The 24,998-nt window shown below is 37.0% G+C and overlaps 2 protein-coding genes across 4 annotated transcripts in view; one reads left to right on the top strand and one right to left on the bottom strand.

Moving 5' to 3' along the window:
- ARSK (arylsulfatase family member K) overlaps positions 1–5,045 on the bottom strand; it is a 49,985-nt gene extending 44,940 nt beyond the window's left edge. Inside the window, exon 1 of one of the 2 annotated variants that reach the window (XM_004042275.5) lies at positions 4,643–5,045. In XM_004042275.5, the coding sequence (XP_004042323.2) occupies positions 4,643–4,768 (126 nt within the window). In that variant the 5' untranslated portion in view covers positions 4,769–5,045. Of the gene's footprint in view, positions 1–3,395; positions 3,417–4,642 lie in introns of those variants that run through there. The other variant, XM_055387167.2, reaches the window with a different exon arrangement.
- SKIC3 (SKI3 subunit of superkiller complex) overlaps positions 5,013–24,998 on the top strand; it is a 91,055-nt gene continuing 71,069 nt past the window's right edge. The window contains exons 1-10 of one of the 2 annotated variants that reach the window (XM_031011111.3): positions 5,013–5,111; positions 9,374–9,443; positions 11,306–11,461; positions 12,782–12,960; positions 16,718–16,861; positions 18,132–18,223; positions 18,661–18,736; positions 19,215–19,355; positions 22,899–22,997; positions 23,115–23,223. In XM_031011111.3, coding sequence (XP_030866971.2) covers positions 12,871–12,960; positions 16,718–16,861; positions 18,132–18,223; positions 18,661–18,736; positions 19,215–19,355; positions 22,899–22,997; positions 23,115–23,223 — 751 coding nt within the window. In that variant the 5' untranslated portion in view covers positions 5,013–5,111; positions 9,374–9,443; positions 11,306–11,461; positions 12,782–12,870. The remainder of the gene's footprint in view (positions 5,112–9,373; positions 9,444–11,305; positions 11,462–12,781; positions 12,961–16,717; positions 16,862–18,131; positions 18,224–18,660; positions 18,737–19,214; positions 19,356–22,898; positions 22,998–23,114; positions 23,224–24,998) is intronic. The other variant, XM_031011110.3, reaches the window with a different exon arrangement.

The following is a 24,998-nucleotide window of genomic DNA, read 5'->3' as shown; positions in this document are numbered from 1 at the left end:
AAGTATATAAAATACAATTTATTTTTGTACACTGACCTGGTATACAGCCTTACTAATTTATTAGTTCAATAGTTTTGTAGTGGAGCCGTAGAATCCTACATACAAGATTACTGCAAGTATAGATACTTTTACTTCTTCCTTTCCAATGTGAATGCCTTTTATTTAATCTTTTTTCTAATTCTGTGGCTAGAACCCCCAGCACAATGCTGTATAGCAGTGGTGAGAACACACATCCTTGTCTTCTTCCTGATCTTAGTCAGAAAACTGATTTTTTTTTTCTTTTAACCGTTCAGTGTAAAGTTCTGGCTTTTTTTGTAGATGCCTTTTATTTCCCTTCTATTTCTAGCCAGTTGAATGCATAAGGATTGTCAAATCTTCTCAAATGCTTTTTCTGCATCTATTGAGATGATCACATGGGTTTTGTCCTTTATTCAGTCAACATGATGTATTACATTAATTGATTTTCAGATATTAAACTCACTGTACATTTTGGGGACAAATTCCACTTGGTAACGGTGAATAATCCTTCTTACATATTAATGAATTTGGTTTCCTAGTACATTTGTCCCTTGGTATCTGCAGGGGATTGTTTCCAGGACCTCCCAAGGATACCAAATCTTTGCGGGCTCAAGTCCCACAGTCAGCCCTGTGGAACCCATGGATAGGAAAAGTTAAGTTCTGTGAGTTCCACATCCCATAAATACCATATATTTTTATCTGAGGTTGGTGGAATCTACGGATTCAGAACCTGTGAATATGGAGGGCCAAATTCATTTTGTTGAGGATCTTTGCTCTTATATTCCTAAGGGATACTGGTCTGTGGGTTTCTTTCCTTGTGATGTATGCGTGGCTTTGGAATCAGACACGAACTGTTTTTTTGTTTGTTTTTGTTTTTTGAGATGGAGTCTTGCTCTTTCGTCCATGCTGGAGTGCAATGGCACGTCTTGGCTCACTTCAACCTCTGCCTCCTGGGTTCAAACAATTCTCCCTGCCTCAGCCTCCTGAGTAGCTGGGATTACAGGTGCCTGCCACCACGCCTGGCTAATTTTTGTATTTTTAGTAGAGACGGGGTTTCGCCATGTTGGCCAGGCTGGTCTGGAACTCCTGATCTCAGGTGATCCACCCACCTCGGTCTCCCAAAGTGCTGGGATTACAGGTGTGAGCCACCGCGCCTGGCCAAACTGGTCTTATAGTTTGGAAGTGTTCTCTTCTAATTTTTGGAAGAGTAGATGAAGAATTAGTATTAATTATTCTTTAAGTATTTGGTAGAATTTATCAGTGAAACCGTTTGGGTCTGTGCTTTTCTTTGTTGGTAGTTTTAAAATTACCAGTTTACTCTCTTTACTTCTTATAGGTCTATTCAGATTGCCTATTTCTTCTTGAGTCAGTTTCAGTAGTTTCTGCCTTCCTAGCAATTTGTCCATTTCATTTATCTAATTTGATGACATACAGTTATTGTATGTAAGTATTCCCTTGTAATTCTTTTATTTCTTAAGATAATGTACCCATTTTCTTTCATGATTTTAGTCATCTAGCTCTTTTGTCTTTTTTCTTGTTCAGTATAGCTACGGTTTGTCAATTTTGCTGATTTTGTCTAAGAACCAATTTTTGGTCTCATTGATTTTCTCTACTATTTTTCTATCCTCTGTTTCTTTAATTTCTGCCCTAATCCTTATTATTTCCTCCATTCTGCTTGCTTTGCAGAAGCTTGTTTGGTCTTCTCAGCTTGTCTCTCCTGGTATGGAAGCTCTGTCCTACTAGAGAGCTAGGGCCAGGGCAATTAGGGCCCTAGTATTCTCAACTTTCCGCACCTGGCATAAAGCCTCTGTCCTGTAAGTGGGGGCTGACTGAAGTAAGGGAGCCCTCAACTTCTCAGCTGCATTCATTAGGAATTTAACCTCTCCAACTTGGATTAGGAGAAGATGAGAAATCTCACAGCCTGTCCCTTTTGGTGAGATACCATAACCGGTGATTGGGAGCCGCGGGGGAGTAGTCCTATCTTCTTGGCCACACCCACCTGAGTGAAACCTCTGTCAAAACTATAGTTCACTGCCACAGACCCTTCTTGCTATTCTTACCAAGTTTTCGTAGATTTTCTTGAATAAATGTTTCTTCATTTGGTGTATGACCTTAGGACAGTTTCCAGACACTTTAAGTGTTTCAAATATTTAATAGTTTTTATGTATAGTTTAAAAATGAGTTTTCATTTGGTTTGCTTGTTTTCTTGGGAGTTGATCTACAAATGCAAAAAGTTGATCTCTTGCGTTGCTATCCTGAAAGTAAAACCAATGTGCTATTTTCTTCCTACAATTATTATCCAGCTCAACTGCTCTATCTTAGCCTGCAGAGTTTTAGAAATGATAAATCACAGTGTCAAGAATCTAACAGCATACCAAACTGGTATAATCATAGAGAGAGGAATTATTTTAAGTTTAAAGACCAACATTTTTACTATATAGTTGAATATACCTAAAACAAAAACTTCAAAGAAACTGTAAGCTGCACTCAGGACTAGCATTATTTCTAGTAATATTACAGTCTTATTTTCAAACACATTGACATATACATATTATATGTTTGGATAAAGCAAATAAGTAATTGCATTAATGCATTTAGACCAAAATATTTGGCATAAAACAAAAAAGATATAAGTATAAAAATCAAAGAATAAACTTGTAATCTTAAATTTGAATGGAAAGTATCAGTATGATCTCACAATTTATTTTTCTCGTTCTAAAATATATATACTTTCTAGATTTGTCCACTGGAAAGGTCTAGATGCAATGAACACCCTAACACTCAGACTGTGGTCTCTAAATACAAGATGGGACAGGAAATATACATTGTGGACATGGAACTCTGTTAAAGCAAGCTGTCAAATACTAATGGGGATGGGTCAAAAGGACTCAGAACCACCCTTGAAGGGGCTTCCACTGGCCAAAGATAGGACAGTTTGAATATTAACAAGTATGTGAATGCAAAATTTTTTTTTATTTTTTATTTTTTTAAAATTTTTTTATTTTTATTTTTATTTTTTTTAGAGACGGACTCTCGCTCTGTCGCCCAGGATGGAGTGCAGTAGTGCGATCTCAGGTCACTGCAAGCTCCGCCTCCCAGGTTCACGCCATTCTCCTGCTTCAGCCTCCCGAGTAGCTGGGACTACAGGCGCCCGAAACCACGCCCGGCTAATTTTTTTGTATTTTTAGTAGAGACGGGGTTTCACCGTGTTAGCCAGGATGGTCTTGATCTCTTGACCTCGTGATCCGCCCACCTCGGCCTCCCAAAGTGCTGGGATTACAGGCGTGAGCCACCGCGCCCGGCCGTGAATGCAAAAAATTTAAGCACAAATACAGAAAAATCTATGCATTCATACTACACTAAAAAAAATAACAAACCTATATATCTCAGTCATCTTTGGAAGTTTCTGGGATGCTGTGATCCACATTCGGATTCCCTTTTAGGAATGAACAATTGCCTCTGCTGAAGACAGCTGCTTTGCCCAACATCATGCCCCATTCTAGGAGCAGCCCACAACCAGTGGCCATCCAACATGCAGGTGGAAAGGTCTGTTCTCCTCACTCCTACTGGAAAGCAGCTCTGAAGCACCATACTAGTTTGAGAACTGTCATTCATAAGATGGCAACAAAATTCAGCTTCTCTGCACAATCCTGCTTCCTTCATTTGCCTTTGATTACAAGAGCACTCTGTAATAAAATGCCATCTAGTCAATTTCCAGTACTGCCCATTCTCTAAGTTTAAATCACAAAGATAACTTTAAGTAATATTTTCAAAAAATCCCATGGGCACATTCAGACTATGTAATTTTAATCATCAGGAATCTACGAGAAAGGAAATACAACATATGATTACAAACATTCTTTAGTGCCAGATATGCTTAACGCCAACATCTGTGTGACCACAGTAACACCGAGTGATAATAAACTAATATTACAATTAATAACCAAACAATTGTCTAAGCAGCACTTTTTAAAATATGGATCATCCTAAAAGCATCGGGTAAGGTTGACAGTAGCACCTTTGGCTTGGGAAAGTTTCAAAAACTGTTTAAGTTTGGGATTCAGCCACATTACCAACACACACACATACACACATTCCTGGAATACGGGGGAGTTAATCAAGTTATACCAACGATTCCATCTGAATCAGCACTAACAGGATTATCACAGACCTGGGTAATAAAAATAAACTTTCTTCACTTCTCACCCAAACATGAATTCCTGCAAACTTGAGGTGAACTGGAAAATGACTTTTGGAAAGCTAACACGCTTTTATGGAGATGCAGAATGTTATTTTACCACACAATTAAACCAAACGGGGGTATGGACTGAAAGTTCATTAGTCGTGGTAAAATAATTTAGCGAATCGAGGTCAGTATTTAAAAAAAAAAAAGATCTGCAAAGATGTTTTCAGTGTTTCACTATTGTTTTACATGTTTGCATAGGTATGTGGTGTACGTGTGAGTACACGGGGCCTCACATAAAATGTATTTCTTTCTTTGCATCGGGGTAAAAGGTGTTTGAAAATGTCTCAGGTTCTGCTCCCCAAAGCCTGCAGCACAGGCGGCGGCGGGGAGGTCGCCGGTCCCTAGCGGGGCGCCCCTCCCCTGCCTCGCGGTACTTACGAAGGAGTCGCTCACGACCAGCACCACATTGGACGCTTTGGCTGCTCCCCGCCTCTGCTCCCCTGCTCCGGGGGCCAGTACCGCCAGCGCCAAGACTGCGACCACCGACACCCACAGCAGTAGCATCGCCGGTAGCGGTTCTGAGAGCCTGCCGCCGGGCCAGCCGTCTCCCTCTGGCGTTCTCTCCCTAGCAGAGCAGGGCAGGGACAGCGAACAACTCCCAAGGCTTGCAGTTTGGTTGCTTGATAGTAACGCCGAGCTTCACCCGCAGAACTACAACTCCTATCAGGCGGAGAGCGCGCACATGCGCAACAGAGAAATCTCCGCTTTTACTCACGTTAAGACCTTTTAATCAAATACCGAGCAAATCAGAACCCAGCCACTTCCAGTCACGTGAATGAGTCCTGGGAAAGGCGCATGCGCTCTCGTTGCAGCCTCGGCGTTTGTAGAAGAGGAGCATCTGCCCCAGGTGGGTTCGGATTTCTGTCGGTTTTGCACAAGGGATCCTAAAGGCGATTGAAATGGTACTTAGAGAAAGAAAGGATCGGGGCCGGGGCTGTTCATTTTGGGCCGCGCAAGCGTGGCTGAGTGTTCGGCGAGAACGTGAACTGGGCGGCGATGAGGTGGCGGCGCGGCTGTCACTTAAGTTGAATAGGGCGGTGCCTTGTGGGGCCTCTGGGTGGACCGCCTCAGGTGCGCCGTGAATGCCTTAGACCCCCCGAATACCTTCCCAGGGAAATCTCTAGCCTGTCTCATCTTACTGCTTCTCTTACCCCGTGCAGTCAGGATTTACTGTGCTCCCATGGGGCGAGGAGCGGGGCCTAGTAAGAAGTTTCAGGCTGTAGGCAGGGGAAAGCATAGCTGTTCCTTGCCTTCAGAGAGCAAAGGAGATAAGCGAAACTGGAGGGGGAAATGGGCTGTGTGACATGTTCAGTTAGTTGACGTAGGTTCAGAATATCATTGTTTTGCTGCAGAATAAAAACCGGTCTCTTTTGACTGTTGAATTCCTTTGGAGAGTTCTGGAAGAAGCAGATTTCTGTCCCAAAGCCAAATTCCAATTTCTGTATCTAGTTTCGGGTATATAATTTGCACATCACACTAGTAGTTTTAATATTCTGACAGTTAAAAGAGGAGTTATACTACTTAAGTCAACTGAATACTAATATCTGGCAGTTTTTTTTTGGCTAAGATAATTGTAGTAAGGAACAGATTTGTTTATTTAATACTCACATGGCACTTAGGTGCTGAGCGTTATACTGAGCATTTACTGAGCATCTGCTGCATGCCAGGTACTTTTATATGGAATATTTTCCATAATCCTCACTTTCACCATATTGCAGATAGGAAAACAGGCTTAGAGAGGTTAAATGACTGGCCTGAGTTTACGCAGGGAGCCAGTCAGAGCACGACTGAAAATTGAAGAGTCTGCGCCGTAACTCACTAAATGCTCTGTCTGCAGTTAGTTTATCTGTTAGTGTAGCAGAATTGTTACTCAAGCAGCATGATAAAGATCTGCGGGAGCATGCAAAAACGTAAACAGTGTTGGGCGCGTGGCTCACGCCTGTAATCCCAGCACTTTGGGAGGCCGAGACGGGCGGATCACCGAAGGTCAGGAGTTCGAGACCAGCCTGGCCAGCATGGTGAAACCCCGTCTCTACGAAAAATACACAAAATACTGGGCGTGGTGGCTGGCGCCTGTAATCCCAGCTACTAGGGAGGCTGAGGCAGGAGAATCACTTGAACCCAGGAGGTGGAGGTTGCAGTGAGCTGAGATCGCACTATTGCACTCCGCCTGGGCAACAAGAGCAAAACTCCGTCTCAAAAAAAAAAAAAAAAACCCTAAACAATAGTCTCAGTTTACATGAGTTTAGATTTCAGGGAAGCAAAACCAAGCATACATGAAATAATAATACAGCATGGAAGGTAATACAAGTGGGCTCTCTCATAAAAACAAATTTGTTTTGAGTTAATTTGGAATGTAGAACGTGTTTTCTACCATAGTGACAATATTGACTGACATTTAAATTCATAAAAGTTATATTTAATTTTGTGTCTGATTCCATAAACTGTGCTTACTCTCTACAGCCTTGTTTCCACAGGACATGTACTCTGATGGCAGGCTTACAAGAATACATCTTTTTCTTTCTCCCCTTGGCAGTGTCAATAGGAGCAGGTGCTGCAGTGATTTGGAGCAAGACAGATATTTTAGAGCCTTAGAGACGTTGTGCTGGAAGAATCTAAGAGGCTTCTAGTCCTACTTCCCATCTGACATTCAGTTTATCCTAAAACATTCCTGCTGAGTGGATTGTCCAGCCTGTGCTTTTTCATCTCCAGTGATGGGAAACACTTCCATTGAGTACCTCATTCCACATTTATATAGGTCTCATTAAAAGTTCCTATTTTAAGTTGAAGTTAATCTTCCTCTATTTTTAACCATTCATTAGTGCATTTTTCTTCACTTTTACATGGATAATCTCTCCCTTTCAACAGTCCTTCCCCCAACTCCCTCGCCACCATTTATTTATTTTTCCTAGTCCCCAGTTTCTTCAGCTAGTTCTCATAATTTCAGGTTTCCTCATTGTTTTGATTACTCTTTTGTGAACATACAACATTTTTGCTAATCAGTAATTCTATGCTATCAGAAAAGGTACTCAAGAGAATGTAACCATTTGCCTCACTGCCTACTTCCCTCCCACCATTTTTCACTCCTGCATGCTCTCCTCTAGAATACTGAGTTCCCAAAGCCCTCTTTGGAAAGTGTGGGTCACAGATGCTTCTGTGGCTTGTTTTTCCCCAGGCGTGTGCTCAAAGTATGGTTCAATAAACGTCTACTGATTGAGACACTTCCCTCAGTCACTCATTTTTTTGTTAACACTGGTAAGCCTTGGAAGCTGGAAGATCATTAGCTATTTATTGAATATGTATTATCCAGTAAGTGCTGGATATATAAGAAGCTCTGAAAATATAAGACTTACGTCTAAGAATTTATTGAATTGGGAGACAGGTTATGTCTATATAGGATAATAAAAAAAATAATTGTTAAGTTCCAGTTGAGTAGCTCAGTTTGGAGGTTTGGAGGAGGGAGTGATCCCTGTTGTAGGCTGTACTCTAGTATTCATGTAGTGTAGTAACTAATATGAAGAGGATACTCATGTTTGATGATAGCTGTCTTGAGGAATACAGATGCTTCTTATGGTGGGTTACACCATGATAAACCCATTTTAACTTGAAAATATTGTAGGTCAAAATGCATTTAATATGCTGATAAGCCCATCATAAAGTCAAAAAATTGTAAGTTCAACCATTTGTAAGTCAGGGGCCGTTTGTATAGGTAGGAAGTTTACTTCTTGAGAGAGCAAGGAAGAAGGAGGTTGCAGGACGGTTGGGGATTTGAATGTGTAGAGAAAATTTTTAACACTGAGTTATCACACTAGTTGTTTTAGGAATGGCAAGTAGCAAAGTTGATTGAGAGAATAACAGTAGATAGGACATTATTAGTATAGATTATGTCCAAGTACTCCATCTATGTGTGTATCAGGTAAGTGATGTAATTCTTACTTTACCAGTGAGGAAATGGGCTTTGAGTAATGAAGTCATGTACCCAAGGCCTAATGGCTTTGATCCTAGATCCATTTGATTTCCTAAGCTCACTCTCAACTAGGGTAAGCCTTGGTGGGTGGATATGACAGAGTAAAGGGGCTGACAGGATCTAGGGTACTTTGTAAGAACAGAGTTGAAGTGACTGAGTGGTAAAACTAGATTGGGTGAGGAGGGCAGCCAAGTGTTAGCAGGGCTAAAGAAGCCAGTGAAATAGTCAAGTTTGTACTTTTTTTTCTTTTTTAACTATTATCTTACTTTCCTAAACATTGTTTGGATTACCATACTTTCTTTTCTTACCAGTAAGACTTTCTACTGTTGGACTGACACTTCTATTTAGGTAGATCACTAATGAGTGTTTTGGTTAGGGAAACTTTTCATTCCTTGTTCATCCCTACCTGCCTCACCTAAACATTGTTTACTTCCTAGTTCTGAAGTAGCATGTTTTTTTTCACTTTATTCAGTTTTTCAAAACCACTTCCATTCTCTGCAGGGACCATTCTAGATTATTTTTTGTTTGACAGAAGCCACTTCAGTGATGCTGTCAAAATACCCTTAGAATTTGTAGATGTGTAGTTGTGTTACTATTTTTAATGACTATTTAAATGCATTATTAACATTAAAAAAATTTCTCTGTTTTCATTAGATTACAAACTAATATAATTGTATTATATTATACTCCTTATGTTCCTTAGAGAAAAGTTCTATTCTAATATAGTTAGGCTGCAAATTGGGTGTAAATAAGTACCCTTAGTTGTCTGTGCATGTCCTTGATTCAAAGCAAAAATGGCACAGAAATAGTAGATATTCTTCTTTGGCTCTATTTTTTTATATTGACATCAGTGTATTTTGGGTTTCTGAAATGGTGTCTCAAAATCCTTCTGATCTCTTGTAGAAGTTTCCTTTTATCATCTGAGGCCCTAGGAATATAGTTTAGACCAATTCAGAAGTTTGGAGATTAAGAATAGTGTCTCTCTGGGAAAGAATAAAAATACTAAAAATTATACATAATTATTTCTCATGTTTTAAATTATGAATTATGAAAATTGATGCATTAAAAAGTTTAGAAGGTTTTGGGTTGTGGGTGTCATCCTTTTTATATGATTGTCTCATACTTGTTTTTGTTTAATTTAGATGGAAAATGGGTAAGGAACAATCAAATTCAATTCGGGAAGAATATAGAGGTGGTAATAACTGGTAAAAGGTAAGTGTCTACAATGCTAAATAATAAATTGGAATCTATTTTTACTTAATGATTGTTTTTACTCATTCCTTTCAGAAGAAAGATTTAATGGCATAGTTTTTTTTTTTAATGTCAGACTATGGGTCATTACAAAATACCTTTTGTTATTAGATTTAAAGATATCGGTTTTTTTCCTTTCTGTAATTAGCTTCCATTGTTGTTATCATTACTATTTATTATTATTGTTGTTTTAGCTTTGTGGAATCTTTGTATGAGCATATTGGAATATTATTTAAGGTTTCATAGCCTCAACTGGGGACATATATATCATACCTATATATATGTTGTCTTTGAGGAATATCATTGCCTTTATGGCATGACTGTCACTTTCTAACTCTTTTTAAGTGCAGTTGTTGCCACTTTTTATGCTTGAATTATGTTGGATAAAAATATTTTGGGTTGGTAGTAGAAAAACTTGAGTGAAAACGTACAAAATGAATACTCTTATTTAAAAAAAGTCAGTTGAGTTTGAGGAGAATAGTGGGAGGAGAGGTATAAGGCGGAAAGAATTAATAGGGAGTTGTATTGTGGAAGAATATTAAAGACATCTCCCTCTCTTGCAAGAGAGCTAGATGTTTCTTTGACGTGTTAGAAATCCTTACAATCAAGGGAAATATCCAAAATAGAGGAGTATGGGGTTACGTGGAATCATTTTGGGTAGTAGGTTTTTACCCTTGGAAGGAAAATGGGTTTAAGTGGTACCTAGTAGATGGTTGGATCTCAATAAGGGTTTGTTTAGAAAATTGGTGAATGGATGTTTCCCTTTCCCCTCAAAAATAAAAATAAAAATTAAAAAAAAAGGAAGTAGTAGTTTTTAGGGTTGAAAAGGGGCAGATTATTTTGTCTTTTTACAAATTAACCTTCTGAAACTTACGTACATATATGTGTGTATGCATGAGTGAGAGAGGACCTCAGTGCTAGCGTATTGTGTTAAATGTTGCATCAGATGAAGAAGGAATTGAAAGAGAATAGAGGGTTCCATTGTAGCATGAAGAATTGTAATTACATATGGAGACATACAGATACTGAAGGATATTTAATATTAGAATTGATTACCAAGAGAAAAATGGTGTTTGTTTCTATATAGTGGTCTTTAAAAACAACCTACTTAAAAATTCCTAATGGCTTCCTATTTGCTGCTGTATTTAACTTCACACTTGTCTGTTTGACTTTCAGGATCTGTAATCTGAGGCTCTATTTACCTACCCAACCTAATTTTCTTCTCTTTAATAAGTCCCTTCTGACCCATTCAGCCTGGCTTTCTCACTGTTTCCTATACTTGCCACAACTCATTCCCACTTCTCTCACTTTGCTAATGCATTTGCCTCTGAGTAGAGCAATTTTCCTTCTTCACTCCATTTTTAAGTCTTGTCATCTTCTATTAATAGAAGCCATTAATAACATCACACCACACACCTTTCCTTCTCTAAATTCCTATTGCACTTCCACTCATTACCCTTAGTTTAGCATTTGATTATTGAATGACTTATATGTCTTAAGTCTTTCTCTTGATTTAGATTATATTCTTTATATATTTTTTATATCATGCACAGCAAATAGCTTGGGGGCTGCATGTAGTTTAGTAGTGGTTGGTCCTACCTTGTTTGTATACATACCCTCATGAATGTTGGGTGATAGAAGAGATGGTGAACTTCCTCCTTAAGTAATGGTTGTGGTCTTTTGTTTGTTTTTAATTTGAGACTGTTTTTGTTCCTTTTCAACTTGGACATCTTTTGATTTTTTTACTTGAGTGTCTCTTTTTGTCTCTTTTTATTGATCTAGATCAGTTGTCATCATCCTTGATGTTATTTTCTTCTTTTTAGTCTGCAGGGCTTTTTTTAACCAAAGGAAACTGGTTTGAGAAAATTGTGAAATCAGCATTGAAATTTGTTACCTACTCCAATCAAGATTTGCAAACTACAAAAAAATCATTCTGAAGCTTTCACCTATAAATATATACCAAGATAATTTCAGATAAGGTAGTAGTTTCTAAAGCAAGAACATATGAAATATGGTGCTTTAAATTATATAATTATTGTAACTAGGCAAAAAAGTTACTTATCTGCCTATTTAGGGAATCTGGTTCTAGCTGTAGATAAATTGATTTTATGGTATCTTAATTTTTCTATTATTTTGAATCCTAACATTTTTTAAGTCAAAAAGATTAAAAAATATGTATCTAACTTCTCAAACTTCTTTGGTCTCATACTTCTGTGTTAGCTTCTTCTTTGGATATAAAGGACTGTCAGTGTACTATGTCAGTGATTCATCTTTTTGGTACATTTTACTCCCTTGAGCACCTGAAGCCTATAAATACTTAATATTTACCCCGGCTTTGTTTTACCTTTCTGTGAGATTAGAGGAGCTGACAGAAAATACAAATATTTCTTTTTTTCAACATTGACTTATGACTGAATTAGACTTGTTTATAGGTAAGCCAGAATAAGTTGTGTAATCTTAAAATATGCTAATTTATTTAAAATTAATATATCTTAAGACTAAATGAAGAAATACTTTCTCTACTAATTAAAATATCTTTTTATGGCTGAAATTAGTGTACAACCCTTTTGCATTATCCATTGCTTCCATTCAAGTTTAAACATTGTATTTCTTTAGAAAAAGTACAGGTAATAAACCTACAGTAATCCTTATTGTGAAGAAAGTTAATATCTTGATTTATGTTTCACAGAAACTAGCATTAAAACAATGCTTTCTTAAACTTTCATATCACAGTCACTGAAATTATTTGTGTTAGTGTTTTATCTGTGACTTGGGCTTATTCTACTGGATCTTGCTTTGTATAGAGTGGGAGAGTTGGATTGAGATTGGTATGTGTTTTGAGTCCTGATCAACAAGATCATTTGTATTTTAGCCAAAATATATAGAGAATGAATGTAAATAAAATATAACTCAATTTCAACACTTATTAATTGATCATCTATAATTTAAGATACTAGGTCCTGGGGATGCGGCAGTGAAAAAAAAAAGTCTTGCCTGCATGGAACTTACCTTCTTGTGGGGTTGGGACCCAGAAAATAAACAGGATAAATAAGTAGAATATGTAGTATATTAAATGTGACAAATGCTTTCAAGAAAAATAAAGCAATGGAAGGGGTTCCGGAAATAATGGGTTGTTGAGAGTAGGGGGATGGCAAGATTAAAATGTTAAATAGCATGTCAAAGGAAGGTTTCATTGAGGAAGTGACATTTGAGTACAGATCTGAAGAGGTTAAGGAATAAACTGTGTATATTCTAGAGGGAAGACTGTTCCAGAGACAAGGAGTCTTTTCCTTTTCCAGGTTCCCTTTTCAGATGGCTAAGTTTGTTGGAACATTTACGGTTGGGTAGGTATTACTGTAGATTTACTCAGGCTTTCTGCCTTGACAGAATGTCCAGCAAGGAAGTGAAGACTGCTCTAAAAAGTGCTAGAGATGCAATCAGAAACAAAGAATACAAAGAAGCTTTGAAACACTGTAAGGTAACCAGTATTTTTTTCTTCCACAATGAAAGTATGTTACCCATTTATAAACATTGTTGATTTGTAATATGTGAATTATTTCCTGTCCAAACAGCAAAAGTGGTAAGGCCATTTAGTAGAACCATTAGAATGGTTGGACTTTTAACCTCCAGTTAGCAGGATAAACTACCTCTGCCAAACTTAATTTTCTCTGTATTGGTAACTTACCAAAACCAAGTTCTTAAAACCTGAATATCCCATAAATGTCTTTTGATGGTTGTATCGTGGAATGCTACTGTATCTTAAAGTTTTCATTGTTTAATGGCATGTTAGTGTTCTATTTCTATTTGGTTTGTGGACGAGAGGACCAAGATTATCAAGCTTATTTTTATGCTGATGGGTATGTTTCCATTCAGAGGGAGAAATTGGACTTGGGGGAGAGACAGAGGGTAGTGGTAGGAGTGAAGTCATCAGTAGGTGAGAGACACACTGGGATCCAGAGCTTGAGGGAGCCCTTTAATCCTTCTTCCATCTTAGCAGGAGAGAAGATAGGTGCCCATCCATACAGTGTTGGGCTTGTAGATTTGGTGTTGGGAAAAGCTTTCTTCTCTAATGGCTTCTATTTTCTTGGCAAAGTATAAGATGAGACTGGGAGAAGACTTGGTTATTGGTTAGGAGGTTTGAGATAGCAGAAGGTATGAAATAGTTTCTTTCTTTGGTTTTTTTTTTTTTTTTTCTCATGGTGGGAAAAGAAACTTGCTAGTAAGGATTGGAAAGATTAGCAGGCCCTAGTGATTGCCCATTTGAAGTTTCAAGCTATTAAAGTGAAATTAGTGAACTCCGCTGTAGTTTTTCTCTTTGTATTCAGGTTCTCAGGTTTGGAGATGGGCATGATGGGGTTCAAGTATGGATGGAGAGAAAGATGAGAGGAAAGACATGCAAAGGAAAGACATGACAAGGGAGTGATGACAGTGGTGAGCCCTGGAGTCTAAGATGGGTAAAGAGGAATGAGAAATGAGAGGTGGGCTGATAGGCAATGGAAAAAGGGTTTAGGATAGAAAAAATTAGAGTAACCAAAGGTTAAAGATTTGTTACCATGGGACCACTACAGTAATTGAACTGGGACGGTTAGAGAGGAGCAGAAAATAGTACTGTGCTGGAAATTCAGATTTTGGATGGGTGAGTAGTGTGGCGGTCACATAACTGAGAGGCCAGAGTGTTCAACGGGATATCAACATGAATGTTAGAATGAATACAGGCACTGAGGTGGAAAAGAAGGATACAGAATTTTCACTGAAGGGAAGGGGAGTTAGGAAGTTGGTAGACTGTAGCAACAAGAAGGCAATTTTTAGTAGTATAGTTGGATGGCCTGAGCTTCAAAGGTAGTGGGGTTGCTGAAGGACGAAGGAGCGGTAGAGGACTGTAGGTGTGAGTAAGGAGAAGCAGTTTCTCACCTTCTAGGCCTGTGGCATGTGAGCTGTAAAAGTAGTCATCTGCAATCTGTAGGATGTATAGGGGAATTAGCCATGTTTTCATTGAGGCAGAACTTGGTGTGGTTAAAAGAAAGGTTAAAAATATGGAAGGAACTTGGCTGACCCAGATTGGGAATTCCAGAGGGCACAATGAAGAATTTAGAAGAGTGGTAGGGAGGGAATTGGGCAAGACTGGGCAGTACACATGGCAATATGAGGATGAGTCTAAGGAGTAAACAGGTAAAGGATACCCTTGTGAAGTTTAGGTTTCTGGTGGTGACTGATGGAGCCCAGCAGGGATGCAAGGCCGTGATAGTATTAATCTTGATATAGAAGAAGGTGGGCAGTGTGTTCCAAGTGGGGACAGGTTGTGGATGGAATACAAGAAGGGAAGAAGGACTGTTTCCTTCAGCACTAGGTTTATCTAATTGATGCATGTTTCAGTTATATACCGCACCACGATAGCTGTCTTCTTCCTGTAGACTTTCTGCAAAATTCAGATATTAATTCCACCAAATAGTTAATAATTTATACTAGAGAGACCCAATTAGAAAATGCAAATGGATAGCTAATCAGTTATAAATGCCTGATTACTAATGTGTAGTAACCCAGAATATTGGTTGAGACTAAATGAATTTTTGAGTAAAGGAATGTTGCATTTGCTGTGGTTTTGTCTGATCATCACCTTGTCTGCCTGTGGCACTTTATCACATGGTATGAGTATCCCTTCAGGGAAGCCTTCTCCAGTTTGTGCAGAGTTCGGTACTTTTTTCTCTATGTTCTTTCAGAATCTCATACCTGCCTTCACCGCATTGTTGATAATTATTTTCTTAAACATCCATTTCGGATTCTGAAAACCTGGTCATCAGGCAGATAGTTGGTACTTAACTAATTGCTGGTTGAGTATGGCATTTTGTTCAGCTGTTAAGTGCCAGCCATTGTACCTGGTGTTGGGAACATAAGCGTTAATAAGGCCCCAGTGTTTAGAGCTTAACTTTGGTAGTTACATCATTGTTGTGGTTTGTTAGGAGGCAGCATTATTATGTTGAAGTCAAAATAAATAGAGAAGCGAATATTGAAATTGAATTTTATTTTGGGAAGCAAGAATTGCAATTTGGGGCATACACACACAGGCTAAGTGGTCTTTTGTATGTCTGAAGAACAAAGAGAAGGTTGGCCATTTTATTGGAAAGAAAAATGTTATGTATTATTTTGAAAGAAAGCTCACTGGTACTAGAGAAGCTTTTGGGAGCTGGCAGGCTCTGATTGGTGAGTGACGATGGTAGGTAAAACTAGACTTAGAGTCATGGCAGCTACTGGGGAAAACTGGTCTTAGGGTTACAGCAGGCCCTCTCAGCAGCTGGGCTTTTGGAAAATTTAAATCTTGGAGCAGGTGCTATGAGGCCTGAGTGCCTTTTCCCCGTGGTGCTCCCTTTACCTGACTTAGGTGACAAGAATGACCCAATTTGTGTAATCAGTGTGTTCACAGATAGAATGGAGCTTGTACTGCATATTAGGGACAGATTATTAGAAGTGTTATGTGGATACACTGAAGTCTAATAGTATGACTCGCTTAACTCATGGAAATGTTCTTATTTTCTCTGGAATAATGTAAAACCTTAAGAGGCTAATTTCATTTTAGCTATTGGTTTTGTTTTTCTTTCCCTAGAACATATTTGCTAACTGCTTCAAGCTATTTTATTTTACCTTAGCAAGTAGCTGTTATTTCTGAAAGCAATTATCTCTACATATAATTTTTATTGCAGTTGGCAGGTGTTGTTTAAACATCATTGCCACTATTTATTTTGAACATATTTGGTATAATCACACCGGGGTGAATCTACTTTCCTAGTCTTAATCTTGAGAAAAATCCATATGTCTAATATGGGGAAACTATCATGGTGAAGGAAAATATGAGAGTTGGATTAAGTGAAATGAGATGGAGAACAGCTTTTTGAGTTTGACCAGTAGCAGTATGGAGACAGGCAGGATGATTGAGTAGTTATTGTTCTTTTTATACCCGGTATTCTCAAAGAGCATGGGGAGACATTTGGTGGAGGTGTCAGTATCCCTCGGGCAGCTTTAAAAGAAACCACCTGTTATTTCAAAGCCATTACGGTCACTCATACAGTCCAACTCCTTCCCCTGAGGAAACTGAAACCAAATAGGTTAAATGGCATTCTGAAGTTTGCCCTGTTAAGTGGTAGATATAGATTTCCTGACTCATACTACTAGACTTTCTGTTATTGTTAGTTCATTTGCTTCGAAAATTTACTAACCTGCTCTTTTAATTTTTTTTAAATCAGACAGTGTTAAAGCAAGAGAAAAATAACTATAATGCCTGGGTTTTTATTGGTGTTGCTGCAGCTGAACTAGAACAACCTGATCAGGCCCAGAGTGCGTATAAAAAAGCTGCTGAATTAGAGCCAGACCAATTACTAGCTTGGCAGGTATGTAGAAATTTTTTTTTTCTGTATTATGGAAATGGATTTTTTTTTTGCATTTTTCAAAATACAGGTTTCAACATTAAACTAAGCATTTAAACCTACATTTGCCCCATGTAAGAAAAAATTTAAATTTATTGGTTTTCTAAACCTAAAAAAAAAAAAAGTGGCGCAAAGGATGTTGTTTAACACTATTTAATATCCTACCTAATGGATTATTTCTAATGTGAGCACTCAGATATAAATCTCTACCTTAGTTATATGTGCATATAAAAGACTTATCCACAATATTATTCTTTATGCTTACCTGAGGAAAAAGAAATGTTTTTTAATGTTTCCTAAAAATAAAATAATATAAAAATGTTAATGTTTCTATCTTTGAGTGCAAGTTAAATTCTTTTTTCTTACTTAGTGGCCTTAATGTTTTTACTTAGATTCTCCAACTTTTTCACATTTAATAACTTTGTTTGGTATCTCAGTCACACCTTTGAAACTGATTAATACGATGTAGTAGGCCCTGGAGAGTGTGAACCTGTTTGTCTCAGGTTCATATGAATAAGAACTTGAGGATATCTGGTAACACACTTAGAGAAATTGCTGCTTTTATAATGGACTGAGTGGTTTAAGATATCTGATCGTTCTTTAAAGCAAAAATGACAATTTTCACAGACTACTTGATTTTTTTTGTTTGATCATATCATAAAGGTAGTGTCACATAGATCTTAAAATTAAATCTTCTCACCTCTCCCCTGCCTCCCCCGCCACCAGTGGTAACTACGTAGCATGGTTATGCTAGTTAGCTTGATTATGGTGGTCATTTCACAGTGAATAGATATATCAAAACATCAAGTTGTACACCTTAAAAACATACAATTTTTATATGTCAATGATATCACAATAAAACACTTTAAATCACATGCTGAAATTGAAAAAAAATAGTGTCATATAGTAATCTTAGATGGTAAGATTGTAGAATAGCCATTAAAAGTGTTTATTATTGTGAAGCACTTCTAATGAATTTTCAAAAGAAAAGGGAATGATATACCTCTTTATTCCTGTCACCCATACTCAACAATATCCACTTTACCTGTGCCCTCCGACCCCCAGCTATTATATTTAGAGGCAAATCTCAGACAGATCATTTCATTTGTAAATTATAACAATCCTTTTTCAGAAATAATCTTTATAGATTATTATATTATTTAGCAAAATAAATGAATGTGAGAACAGCAAATGTTTTAGGAAAAAGAATAATCATGAGTACTTCTTCTTTTAGGGGTTAGCAAACTTGTATGAGAAATATAATCACATAAATGCTAAGGATGACTTGCCTGGTGTTTACCAAAAGCTCATGGATCTTTATGAGAGGTAAGAAATGTATGAGGAAAGGCCAGTTTCTTTCAAAGCTTGAATTTTAATAAACTGATTAAAAATCATGTAGAAGTATTCCAGCATTTACTGGGAATTGTGAAGCTTTTTTTTTTTTTTTTCAAACATTTGTCATAGAATCTTTTGTGATTAAAATAGAATCAAAACACTACTAGTAAGAGGATTGACTAATTATGGAACTTTGATATTATTTTCAGTCAATATAATAGAAGATAATATTTCTTAAACCTTTTCTTTTTTATGAGGAGCTCATTTTAGAAAATTTTACTGTAGTATGAAAGAAGATAAGTTCTAATTTAAAATAGTACCTGAAATTATTATTGGAATACTTAAATTTTAGTGTTTTAAGTCCTTGGTTATTTTTATTAATCAGATTCAAAATCCTTTTGTGTGTGTGTGTTTTGTTTTGTTCTAAGTGTTGACAAACAGAAGTGGTGTGATGTCTGCAAGAAACTTGTGGATCTGTATTACCAAGAAAAGAAACACCTAGAGGTTGGTGAATGATTTTCTGACTTCTTTTAATAATAGATGGGCTGGGCGCGGTGACTCACATCTGTAATCCCAGCACTTTGGGAGGCTGAGGCTGGCAGATCACCTGAGGTCGGGAGTTCGAGACCAGCCAGACCAACATGGAGAAACCCTGTCTCTACTAAAAATACAAAATTAGCTGGGCATGGTGGCGCATGCCTGTAATACCAGCTACTCAGGAGGCTGAGGCAGGAGAATCCCTTCAACCCAGGAGGCGGATGTTGTGGTAAACCGAGATTGTGCCATTGCATTCCAGCCTGGGAAACAAGAGCAAAACTCCGTCTCAAAAAAAAAAAAATAAATAAATAAAATAGATGGGGTTCTATGCTTTTGCTATTTTTATATATTAACAAATTAAAAATGTTTTTATTTGCAGATTTTACATTTTTATTGGCATTTTTACATTTTGGACAAAATAATTTAAAATCTCCTTCTTTAATAGGTGGCTCGAACATGGCACAAGTTGATAAAAACACGGCAGGAACAAGGTGCAGAAAATGAAGAGCTTCATCAACTATGGAGAAAATTGACTCAGTTCCTGGCTGAAAGTACAGAGGACCAGAATAATGAAACTCAGCAATTGGTATTGACTCATTTATTCCTCAAGTTTGTTCATGAAAATTGATCATTTAATTGAATTTAGAAAATGGAAACATAATTGATCATTGTCATTTTAATTTCCATTTCCATAGTAATGTTGAACATGTTTTCATGTGTTTATTTGCACCTGTATATTTTCTTTGGTGAAGTGTGTGTTCACATCTTTGCTCATTTTTTATTGGGTTTGTTTCTTTTTATGGAGTTTTTTTTAATTTTTAATTTTCATAAGTTTTTGAGGAACAGGTGGTATTTGGTCACGAGTAAGTTCTTTAGTAGTGATTTGTGAGATTTTGGTGCACCCATCACCCGAGTAGTGTACACTGAACCCAATTTATAGTCTTTTGTCCCTCACCTTCCCCCAAGTCCCCAAAGTCCATTGTATTATTCTTATGCCTTTGTGTCCTTATAGCTTAGAGTGAGAACATACAATGTTCTTATCATATGTTCACGTATGAGTGAGAACATACGATGTTTGGTTTATCATTCCTGAGTTACTTCACTTAGAATAATAGTCTCCAGTTCCATCCAGGTTGCTGCGAATGCTATTAATTCATTCCTTTTTATAGCTGAGTAGTATTCCATTGTGTGTGTATGTGTGTGTCTGTGTCTATCTATCTATATATATATGACAATTTCTTTATCCACTCATTGATCAATGGGCATTTGGGCTAGTTCTGTATTTTTGCAGTTGTGACTTGTGCCGCTATAAACATGCATGTGCAAGTATCTTTTTTGTATAATGACTTCTTTTCCTCTGGGTAGATACCTAGTAGAGGGATTTCTGGATCAAATCGTAGTTCTACTTTTAATTCTTTTTTTTTTTTTTTTTTTTTGAGGCAGAGTGTCACTCTGTTGCCCAGGCTGGAGTGCAGTGGTGCAATCTCGGCTCACTGCAACCTCTGCCTCCTAGATTCAAGCAATTCTCCTGCCTCAGCCTCACAAGTAGCTGGGATTACAGGCATGTGCCAAGATGCCTGGCTAATTTTTGTATTTTCAGTACAGATGGGGTTTCACCATGTTGGCCAGGCTGATCTCAAACTCCTGACCTCAAGTGACCCGCCCACTTCAGCCCCCCAAAGTGTTGGGATTACAGGCGTGAGCCACTGAGCCCAGCCTACTTTTAGTTCTTTAAGGAGTCTCCGCACTGTTTTCCATAATGGTTGTAGTAGTTTACACTCCCACCAGCAGTGTAGAAGTGTTTCCTTTTTACCACATCCACACCAACATCTATTTTTTTTATTTTTTGATTATGGTCATTCTTGCAGGAGTAAGGTGGTATTGCACTGTGGTTTTGATTTGCATTTCCCTGATCATTAGTGATGTTGAGCATTTTTTCATATGTTTGTCAGCCATTTGTATATCTTCTTTTGAGAATTTTCTGTTCATGTCCTTAGCCAACTTTTTGATGGGATTGTTGTTTTTTTTTTTTTGCTAATTTGTTTAAGTTCCTTATTGATTCTGGATATTAGTCCATGAATTACATTGGAAATAGGACATTCAATGATAATTCAATGGATGCTCAAAAAAAAAGGATTGTATGTTAGACTAGGTGTTTTGTAAATGTACAATTTTAAATTCACAGAGGCTCTTCTGATAAAGTCAGAATTATTGGCCTGTAGTCTCATACGGAGTCTGGATGGAGTGGAATTGGTACTTATGGTATCAGAATTTCATTCTCCTGTGTTCATAAGAATCTGCAATACATCAGTAACTTAATCACTGTAAAAAAGAAACTGAATTGGCTTTCACAAAACTGCTTATGGTGTCTAAAAAGTTATACCTTTAAAGGTGTGTTTCTTTACACTTCTGAACTAAGAGTACTGAATTACTTTGAGGTTTAACAATTCCACTGTTTAGAGTATTTATATTTAGTATTTAGAGTAAATTTAGTATTTAGTATATTTATATTTAGTATTTTTCACCTAGAAAAAAGTCTTTATGGTGCAGATTTTAAAGTAATTGAAAAGAATTTTTGAAAGACTAAAAAATAATTGGTTTTGAACCACATTTGGAAAATATGTCTATCATTCTCCTTTTTTTATTTGTAACTTTAAAAGTCAACTTAATGTCTTATTATAGTAAATAGCTACTTAATGTACACTTGTTAAATTGAGTGGAATTTTTAAATAAACAAATATAGACTCTATATAGGATAGGAAGTTCATTTCTTTGTGTTCATTTGTTCATGTGTTCATTTGTTCACCCATTAATTTGTTTATTCAGAAAATATTTATTGACTACCTATTATGTGTCAGGCAGGGTCCTAAGAGCTGGGGATAAAAATGTGAGAATAAGATTTCTTTTTTGTGTGATAACATGATTTATCTGTGCATAGATTCAGTTGTGGAAAAAATTGAGCAGTGACAAAATTAGGTAGCTTAGCAGTTTCTCTTAAATTGTATAATATCATTATATAACTTTATTATTTTCCTTAAAATAGTTTAGGTTACCAGTATATCAAACACATTTCAAAATAAGTAAAATAACTTTTTGGATGGTCTATCCCACCTTCCTCCATGAGAGAGAATTAATTGTACTTATGATTTTAAGAATCGATTTCTAACTGTTAGTAACAGATAAAAGGATGAGGGGATTTATTGTTACCTACCTTGAATACTGAGTATTTAGAAAAAAATGTATTACAGATTTTTCATTAGGAATAATTTTATTACTGTTTTAAAAAATCTTTTATGCTAGACTGTTTTGAGCTATGTTCCTTCTTTGTAAGATTGTTAACTTTATCAGGGCAGCAAAATTTTACTTATTTACATAGACTTTATACCATACTTTCCAAAGAAAATTTGAGATATTGAATTACATTATGGCTTTTTGGTATTAAGTCATGAGTATTCATTTTAAAATGCAGAACGTGTAGCCAGCTGAGTGGTATGAAGTGCTTTATACCACTTGCCTTGGATTCTAGTATTGCTGTTCTTATTCCAGACATATTTAGAAGGCCTGTTGGCCTTCAAAGCCAGTTAATACTGCATAAGAGAAGTGATGGAATATTCTTCAGAGTCAGCTAATACTGCATAAGAGAAGTGATTTCATAACACTTCAGTCATATCTCTGCTTTTCTTTTACCAAAAGTATCACCCAACTTTATAACTGCTTTTTAAAGGTTGAAGATTTGCTATCATTGAAGATACTTCAAAGAACGTGCTAGTGATTTCAGAATTGTTTTAAAAATGATATGTGAGCAGTAGCAGCTATACTAGCATATAAGACTATACTCTGGTTGACTACTTTGTAGGAGACAGCAGGCACTCGGAAGTGCGTTTTGTTAAATTAATGTTGTTAATGTATAGTTGTTACTTACCAGTTGAGTGCAGTTTGCTGGCCAGTTGGAGTTAGAATGCATTCCAGAACTTACATATACATTTTTTTCCTCATTGAAGTTGTCAGGGTTAGACTGTAGAATACATTTGCAGTTAATTGAACGTGTAGTTTGTGTAAGAGAGTCTTATACATTTAATCATTTGTCATTTAAGTATGATACAGATGATAGCTTTTTTATTTGTTTCAGCTTTTTACTGCTTTTGAGAATGCACTGGGATTATCAGATAAGATTCCTAGCGAAGATCACCAAGTACTTTATAGGCATTTCATTCAGAGTTTATCCAAAGTAAGTTGATTTTTTAAATCTCTAATGTGACTTGTATGTATTTCTAATTAGGAAAGTGTTCATAAATACATTTTACTACTACTAGAATGTAGTGTATTTTGCTTTTGTATTTTCAAGTTTCCTCATGAGTCTGCTAGATTGAAGAAGGCCTGTGAAGGAATGATAAACATCTATCCTACTGTACAGTATCCATTAGAAGTGCTTTGTTTGCATTTAATTGAATCAGGTAATTTCTTCCTTATTATAGTGTGTGTCCTAGAGGTGTGTGATTATGTGAGTGATGTTATTAATCAAAAAATGTTTTAGTGTCTACCATGTTTAAGGTGTTGTTTCTGTGTTTCTGGACATAAAAAGAAGTATAATGTGTAGTCTTTGTGTATATGAAAAGACTAATAAATATAGGAAAGTACAGTAATACAGAAGAATTATGAGTTGCCAGATTTATTGTTAGTCAGTGAAATCTTTTTAATGGTGGGAATTGGAGGGGGTCTTGAATTTTTTATAGAAACTAGGTAAACAGGAGTAGGGGAAATGTATTCCAGCTGGCATGAGCAGAGATGTGGAGCTAGGTGCATTTTTTAGGAATGGTAAAATAGGTTTGCTTGTTATAGTGGAAGAAATAACTAAGATATATTTTGGCTAAATAGGTCAGGCTATATTACACAGAGCTATGAATATCACAGAAAGGATTTTTGGAAAGTTTAGCTGCCTCAGTGTTGATGTTATGTCACAGTGTCATAAGAAGACTGTTATGAATACTGTAATATTATAAAGTAATTAAATTCCTGAATCTCCTTTTTTAATGAAATAGAGCATATTCAAATGGGAGAATTTGTCTCTGTGTATACTTCATGCTCTTGTATCTTCATGTACTTTGTTTGGGAGGAAGAGAGAACTGATGACAACTAGCTTGCTGGGAGTTGGCTAACCTGTAGCTGTGGAAGTCTTGTGTCCAGGGCTGGTATTCCACCAGTTTGCAAGAGGTTGGCTATATCGGTTTTTCCACCAGCCTCTTTCCTTTTGGTCAGTATCTGTGCTGAATAGATTTTTTTTTTTAAATAACCTGAATTTCATGCCTTATTCTCTTGAGGTGAACAAATTCACAGAAGTTAGTCACTGAAATAGAAATATTAGTATGTACACCAGTGTGGTAGTGATTGTCAATTATTGTGGAGCTTTACTAATCCATTTAATTTTTTTCACTTTGTTGCTAAATGATACATGAGAATGCTTTGTATGTGAATGACCCTCACATGTGTCATAGTGAAAAAAGGGTTGAAAACTACTGCTAAAGATAACTGTGAAGGAAAATTCCTTGGTAGAAAATGACCATTGCACCTATCTCAGTTCTCCTCATTTTAACTCTCCTTTAAAGTCCTCTTTTACTTTTTTTTTTTTTTCCTGGTGTCTGAATAAAAAAATGCTGTTACCGGCCGGGTGCGGTGGCTCACACCTGTAATCCCAGCACTTTGGGAGGCCGAGGCGGGCGGATCACGAGGTCAGGAGATCGAGACCATCCTGGCTAACACGGTGAAACCCCGTCTCTACTAAAAATACAAAAAATTAGCCGGGCGTGGTGGCGGGCACCTGTAGTCCCAGCTACTCGGGAGGCTGAGGCAGGAGAATGGCGTGAACCCGGGAGGCGGAGGTTGCAGTGAGCCGCGATAGCGCCACTGCACTCCGGCCTGGGCGAAAGAGCAAGACTCCTCAAAAAAAAAAAAAAAAAAAAAAAAAAAAAAAAAAAAAAAAATTCCTGTTACCTTCAGCTCTGGTTTTGGTAGAAGCAGATGCCCTTTGCCTTACTTTAACTGAGTCAAAGATAGACTTAGGAGAGTACTTTTTACTATCATAAGAAGAAAGAGGACATAAAAAGTATAGTGAGTGGAGTATAAAGTCTTAAACTAACATGGTGTGCAGGATAGATTGTATAGAAGGTGGACTAGCTCCAGTAGACTAGGTGACAGTAGGTTTGAATGAACGAGGAGTATGATAGTGAAGATA

Source organism: Gorilla gorilla, chromosome 4 (assembly GCF_029281585.2).
Source record: "Gorilla gorilla gorilla isolate KB3781 chromosome 4, NHGRI_mGorGor1-v2.1_pri, whole genome shotgun sequence".
In the NCBI taxonomy this organism is placed as follows: Eukaryota; Metazoa; Chordata; class Mammalia; order Primates; family Hominidae; genus Gorilla; species Gorilla gorilla.
The sequence above is the reverse complement of the archived record's forward strand: the minus strand, read 5'-3'. Positions and strand labels throughout refer to the sequence as shown.